This window comes from Otolemur garnettii, unplaced genomic scaffold (genome assembly GCF_000181295.1).
Source record: "Otolemur garnettii isolate 467f Iridium unplaced genomic scaffold, OtoGar3 scaffold00248, whole genome shotgun sequence".
In the NCBI taxonomy this organism is placed as follows: domain Eukaryota; kingdom Metazoa; phylum Chordata; class Mammalia; order Primates; family Galagidae; genus Otolemur; species Otolemur garnettii.
Genome location: NW_003852643.1, coordinates 844,890 through 851,320, shown reverse-complemented (window position 1 = coordinate 851,320; position 6,431 = coordinate 844,890). Strand labels below are relative to the sequence as shown.

Below are 6,431 nucleotides of genomic sequence, written 5' to 3'. Positions count from 1 at the left end.
AAGAAGGATTAAGTATAAAATAAAAAGTGAAAATTGCATTCAAAAAGTCTCACTCAAGTTCTGGGCTTTTTTTCCTTCCCTTGGGGATAGGCAACTGAAAAGACTGGTAGGACCAAATGTTTAAGGAGTGCGGAGTGCGGAGGGAGTAGGGGGCGGGCTCACTCCTGCCGCGCTTTTGGTGGGAGTGGAAATTGGGGACCCGAGCTCACTGGTGACGTAGATCTCATGTGACCAGGAGTCGACGTGTGCAGAAGTCCTCCTGCTAGTCTGGTCCTTGTTCCCGCCTGGGTACCAGCTTCCTTCAGCGGTGAAGTAGACAGCGTGGGATCCCAGCGGAAGAAGTCAACTTGTGGGATTTTTGCAGGTTGGTGTCAATTTGGGTGTTTGCCTGGAGATTGCTAGTGTGCGCTGGTTTAGGGCAAAGACTTGAGAGTGCGGGGCAAGTCCGGCTCTCCACCCACCCACTCCCCCACCTCCTGGTCTTTAGGAAAAGATGACCCTAGGGAAGGGGACTAGGGATCATGAGGGAAGGACAAGAAAACCTATAATAGTTTACGAATAATCAGCCTCTGTCATCTAAGACCGCTTCTCCGACACCCACCCTCCTCCAAACACCATCTCAGTGTCAGAAACAGTTTAGAAATATCTGCTTTTCCCACTCCTTGTCTGATGAGAAAGACTAAGCCATCTCGCACTGTGGAGGTGGGGAGAACTGGGGGAAACAAAAGGTGGGAAACTTTCCGTAACTGAGAGATTGAGTGTCTGGTGCAAGCGCTCGCCCCACCCCCACATCACCTCCTGTTAACCGTTTGTCCGCAGGTCTGAGTTTGTAGCACGACCCAAGGCTAGAAAAAGGGGAGGAAGAAACTGACCCAGTCAGTACCAGGTAGGTAATAGGACCATTTTTAAAACTTCTGGGGTGGAGGTGGGCGAGAGCGGCAGAAAGGTTGTAGTCGCCACTGTTCCTGCCCCCTTCCTTCCCCCTCTTCTTTTTCACTCTTCCTCCCTTGCCCCTTACCCCTTGCCCTTTTTCCCTTACCGCCTCTCCCTCCTCCACCCTACCATCCACCTTAAGTGTTCTGGGCAAGTTTCAGTGTTAGGCCCTGAGGGGTAGAAATGGTGGGAAGGGTAAGGAGGCGGGAAGGCGGGCCTTGGAAAAGGCTGGAGGGAGGGAGGAGAGAGAGGTGAGGAGGTGGAACTGGGGAGGTAAGAGGGGCGGGGTCAGATAGCCCTGATTGCTGACCAGGCTTCTTCGCTGGCAAATATTTGACAGCTCTGAATTTAAAAAAAGTAAATACTGAGACCTCTGTCCAGAGCACCTATCCACTCACCAAATCTTTGACTTACTGTCTCCTTCTTGCTTCCTAGAAGTTATTGCATACAAAAGGGAAAAGCAGAAAAAAAAGAATAAAGGAAGGAAGACAGACACACACAAGATGAAACCCTGTCAAAAAATTGAAGGAAAACCAGAAAATGAGAGTGAACCAAAGCTTGAGGAAGAGCCAACACCAGAGGAAAAGCCAGAGGAGGGAGAGCCAGAAGACCAAGAAAAAGCAGAAGGAACTTTTAAAGAAAGGCTGATTCAGTCTCTCCAGGAATTTAAAGAAGATATACACAATAGGCATTTAAACAATGAAGATATGTTTAGAGAAGTGGATGAAATGGATGAGATAAGGAGAGTGAGAAACAAACTTATAGTGATGCGTTGGAAGGTTAATCGAAACCATCCTTACCCCTATTTAATGTAATTCACTGATCTTTATTTGATATTAACAATAGGTTTCTTTTTATTAGCATTTTCCTGATAAACTTTTGTCCTGCTTTCTACTTTTAACCTGTTGCTGTTAGTGGTTTTAGATTTATCTCATTATCTGCATCTCATTGTTTATTGTACATTAAACCAATCTACAAGACTTTGTCTTTTAATAAAAGAGATTTACTCATGTAAAAAAGAGGTTCCTGGTAGGACATAAAATGAGAAAGAGGTTAATAAGTAATATGTGAATATCATAGTTTTGAAAAGTAAAAGTACAATTGTATATTACATATATGCACATACTTATGAAGGATGAAAGACAAAAAGTATTGTATTGGTGGTGGGATTATGAGTGATTTTTCTTCTTTTGCTTATTTGTATTGTCCATATTCTTAAAATAAACACACATTATTATTGCTAAAAATAATAAAAGTTTTATAACAAAAAAAGCAACCAACAGCACTCACAATTTATTTCTAAACGTACTGGAGAACTTAATATTTGTTGACAGAATTGTATGAGCAAATGTGAACTTCAAAGTACCACAAGACCGCTTAACTAAAAGAATAAATTTATATCTGTTCTTATCCATAAAATAATCTCACAAAGATCTTGTGAGAACTAAATAAAGTAATGACTATGAGCTATGTTTGATAGAGTTTTGTCTTCACATGCCCATGCATGATGCTAGCTCCCTAAGAGAATTGTTTCAGCTATTTGGGAGGGTAGAGAAAGTATTTCTCATCTGTACTTAGCAACAAATCCAGGTTCCTATGAGATCGGTGCCACTTTAATATTCCTCTGCTGTTCCCATTTAGCCTATCATCCCCACTCTTAATACTGTCATACATCAGTATTCCTGCCCCTTCTACACCTTTCAGGCCCCTACTACTATGGATGTGCTAGAATTCTCAGGTAGTGAAGCCCAACACATTTCATCAGTTCCTCTGGTGGACTGAGTTCCCATACTGACTTCTATACAAATGGTGAGATTGTCCATTTCTTCAGTTTAAGTAGACACTTAGGCAGGGTAGATTTGGGTACAGCGCATCTTTTCATGTGTTTATTTGCCATTTGTATACCTTATTTCAAGACATGTCTATTCAAAAGTTTGCACATATCTTCCTTAATATTTTCAGAATAGTATGAGTAAAGTAACTATTTAAAGGAATGAGGTAGATTCCATATGTGCTATATGTTCATCACAAATGGTTAAAAGAAAATGAAGGACAGAAGGCACAGTGTAACATATACACATATTTCATGTTTATCCACAAATATCAAGACGAAGCCCTTTAGTTTGCTAAAGGCAAGGATCATTTCTCTTTAAGTGGCATTTTGATGTCTTGCCAAGACTTGCTATGTGGTTAATGTGGTTAAGAAATAATCATTATTTAAAAAATTTTCCCAATGCAGAATTATTTTATTTTTGCATCATAACTATCAAAGTAGATTTTGGACTTATACAGAGTCTTTCTTCCTTTATATAAACTCTAAGTCCTTTTCCAGATATTGTATCTTTTACGTATTATTTTGTAGGAAAAGAAATGAGAAAAAGAAAAGTCACCAGCTATTAAATAGAAGCCAGTCTAAGGTCAAAGTTCTTGCTCCTAATCACTGATCTAAAACAGTTGATATTTAATAAGTAGTAATAACAATAGTGTTTTTCCAAGTGAATTTCCTATCAGCTCCTCAAAGCTCCATGCCCTTTCAAGTCCTGATCTTGCTTCCCATATTCTCCCTGCCTGAAACACTCAACTATCACTTATATCCTTACCCTGGATAACTCCTACTAATTGATGCCAGAATAAATGTTACTTTTTAATTACAGGTTTATTGAGATATAATTTGCATACCAAACAGTCCACGTAAAGTATGCATTTTGAAGATTGTTATTGCATTTGCATATATGAGCAACTATTACCACAATTAATTTTAGTACATTTTCATCAAGTTAAAAGGAAATGTCATATACTTAGTTATGAACCTCCTATGCTGTTCAAACCCAGCCCTGGCCAAAACTGCAAAAAAAAAAACTTTCTATCCCCTTATGCCCCCAGCTAGCTCTAAGCAAACACTAATCTACCTTCTGTCTCTATGTAATTTTCACTGTTCTGGACATAATAAAATATGGTCTCTTGTGACTAGCTTCTTTCACTTAGCATAATATTTTCTGTGTTCATACATGTTATACCTAATGTCAGTACTTCATTCCTTTTTATTGACAAATATTATTCTATTGCATGATTAGTCCACATTTTGGGTGTGGATCATGGCAAGGATATGGAGCAATAGGATTTCTTATTCATTACTGATGCGAATGCAAAATGGTTCAGCAGCCACTTTGGAAGGCATTTTGGCAATTTCTTACAAAACTAAAAATGCTCTTTCCATACAACTAAGCAATTGTGCTTTTTATATTTACCCAAATTAGTTGAATATTTATTTCCACACAATAACCTGTACACACATATTTATTGTTGTTTTATTCCTAACTGCCCAAACTTGGATGCAACAAGATGTCCTTCAGTGGGTAAATGGATTAATAAATGGAAGTACATCAAAACGATGGGATATTATCCAGAGCTAAGAAGAAATGAACTATCAAACCATGAAAAGACATAAGGCAAACATAAGTGCACACTTCTAAGTGAAAAGAGCCGATATGGAAAGGCTATACATTTTATGATTTCATCTATATGACATTCTGGAAAAGGCATACTATTGGGTTAGTAAAAGGATCAGAGGTTGCCAAGGTTGCCGGGGAGGGTGGGATGAAAATAAGGAGCACATTCTTGAGATATTTTACTAAGAAGAATATGTTCCAGATCTGTCCAGGTAAACATAAAAGATGTGACGTCTCCATCTTTTTATGGTTGCACAGTATTCCATAGTGAACATATATCACAATTTGTTAATCCACTTATGGGTCGATGGGCATTTGGGCTGCAGGTTAGCTAAGAACAACTTTTTTCAGTTTTTTCTATGTGGGAATACCTTTATTTCACCTTCAGTTTTGAATGATAGGTTTGTTTAATATGGGACTATTGTTGAGAATTTTCTTTCTATGGAGCACTTTTATTATGTTATCCCACTGTCTTCTTGCACACTTTGTCATTTGCTGAAGAGCCAGCTACTAATCTTGTCAGAGTTCCCTTAAATGTGATGAGTCATTTTTCTCTTGCTGCTTTCAAAGTTTTTGACTTTTAGCATTTTCACCATGATGATTTTATTTGTGGATATCCTTGTGTTTATCCAATTTAGAGGTTGTTGATCTTCCTTGATGTGTTTTTAATAAATGTAGGAAGTTTTCAGCCACTATTTTAATACTTTCCGTTGCTTTTCTCTTCTCTCATCTTGGTACTTCAGTTACATTTGTGTGGTACACTGCCTGGTGTTCCACATTTCTCTGGGCTCTCTGATCACTTTTTTCACCGTTTCTATGATTATCTTTAGTCCTCAAGTTGACTAATCCTTTCTTCAGTCAATTCAAACCTACTTTTGAGCTCCTCTAGTGAAAAATTTCATTTCAACTAAAAAACTTTTAACACCAGAATTTCTGTGTGGTGGAGACAACAGCATTTTATTTCTAAGTGACACTCCTGCTTTAGGATGTTCCAGTAGAAGGGAGAACAACATCCTGAGATCCTCTCAGCTTACTCTTCTGTAAAACCATGCTTCACCAGCCAGGACAAGGGTTATCAAGGCCCCAGTAATCTCAATAGTGCCATACACAAGGGCTAGCCTCCATTCCTTCAGCAGGGACTGGATAAAAGATAGGAGTCCCCACCTCTCAATTGCACTCACCCATAACTTTGATTTGGCAACAGGCAGATGGGGGAAGGATGAGAAATGCTGGCATTCTCTTCTTCCCAGGAAGGAAGAAAACCCTTGACTGGGAAATGCAGGGAGAGGATGCTTTGTGTTCTCAGCTTCCTGTTGGGATTCAGTTTATGTCTGATGAGCTGGGAGTGAGAAGGGAGGGAGAGGTCGAGTTTCAGATACCACATACTCTAACCATTCTTATGGAGTTTCCATAGATTTTATTGACAGATGTTTTTCCAGTGATATGACAGTATCTGTGTCATATTCTACATGACCCCTAAGACCATTTCCAGAGGTTTTAAATGGCTGTTTGTTTGGTCTGGTTTTATTATGTTTACCAGTTCCACTGTAGAGCTCTTCATTATGTTGCTCAAAAAATCAATCTACTAGACATTACTTTTTCTTGGAAGACTTCACTGGAAACTGGGTTAGGTCCTCTTACTTTGTGCTCCAAGTGTCCCTTCAGCATTTACAACACTCAGTTTCTTCATTTCTTTCCATCAAATCATGAGCTCCATGAAAATATGAAGGCTGCATCTACTTTGTTCTCTCGTATATCTTCAGGCTTGTCTGGTATGTTGTAGGCAATAAATATTGATTAAACTAAATGTATATTTCTTATATTTTTATTAAATGAAAAAAGCTATTTCCTGGAAATCAAAATTCTTAAATATGGTCCTGAGATTGAGAAGTGGATTTCGGCGAGCAATGCCTCAGACAGAAAAGTGCTCAACCAATATCAAAGATATGGTGAAAGAACAAAAGAATGAAAGAGATCTAGATTGCATACTTATTAATAAACTAAACTGAGTAATGGCTAAGAGCACATAATTAAAAACAGACTATATGA

At 38.7% G+C, this 6,431-nt stretch overlaps 1 protein-coding gene across 3 annotated transcripts; it reads left to right on the top strand.

Moving 5' to 3' along the window:
* The first annotated feature begins 232 nt into the window (after positions 1-232).
* TCEAL9 (transcription elongation factor A like 9) lies at positions 233-2,280 on the top strand. Of its 3 annotated transcripts, none has more exons than XM_012813181.2 (3): positions 246-364; positions 820-886; positions 1,369-2,280. In XM_012813181.2, exon 3 carries the CDS (start codon positions 1,437-1,439, stop codon positions 1,746-1,748), a length of 312 nt encoding a protein of 103 aa, XP_012668635.1. In that variant the 5' UTR covers positions 246-364; positions 820-886; positions 1,369-1,436; the 3' UTR covers positions 1,749-2,280. The 3 variants fall into 3 exon arrangements, with proteins under 3 accessions (XP_003802560.1, XP_012668635.1, XP_023364209.1); XM_023508441.1 differs by having other exon boundaries at positions 1,372-2,157; XM_003802512.3 differs by lacking the exon at positions 820-886 and having other exon boundaries at positions 233-364; positions 1,369-2,157.
* The last annotated feature ends 4,151 nt before the right edge of the window (positions 2,281-6,431 follow it).

Coding starts and splice junctions, on each gene's coding strand:
- TCEAL9 (XM_012813181.2), top strand. CDS start 1,437: ATGAAACCCTGTCAAAAAATTGAAGGAAAACCAGAAAATGAGAGTGAA.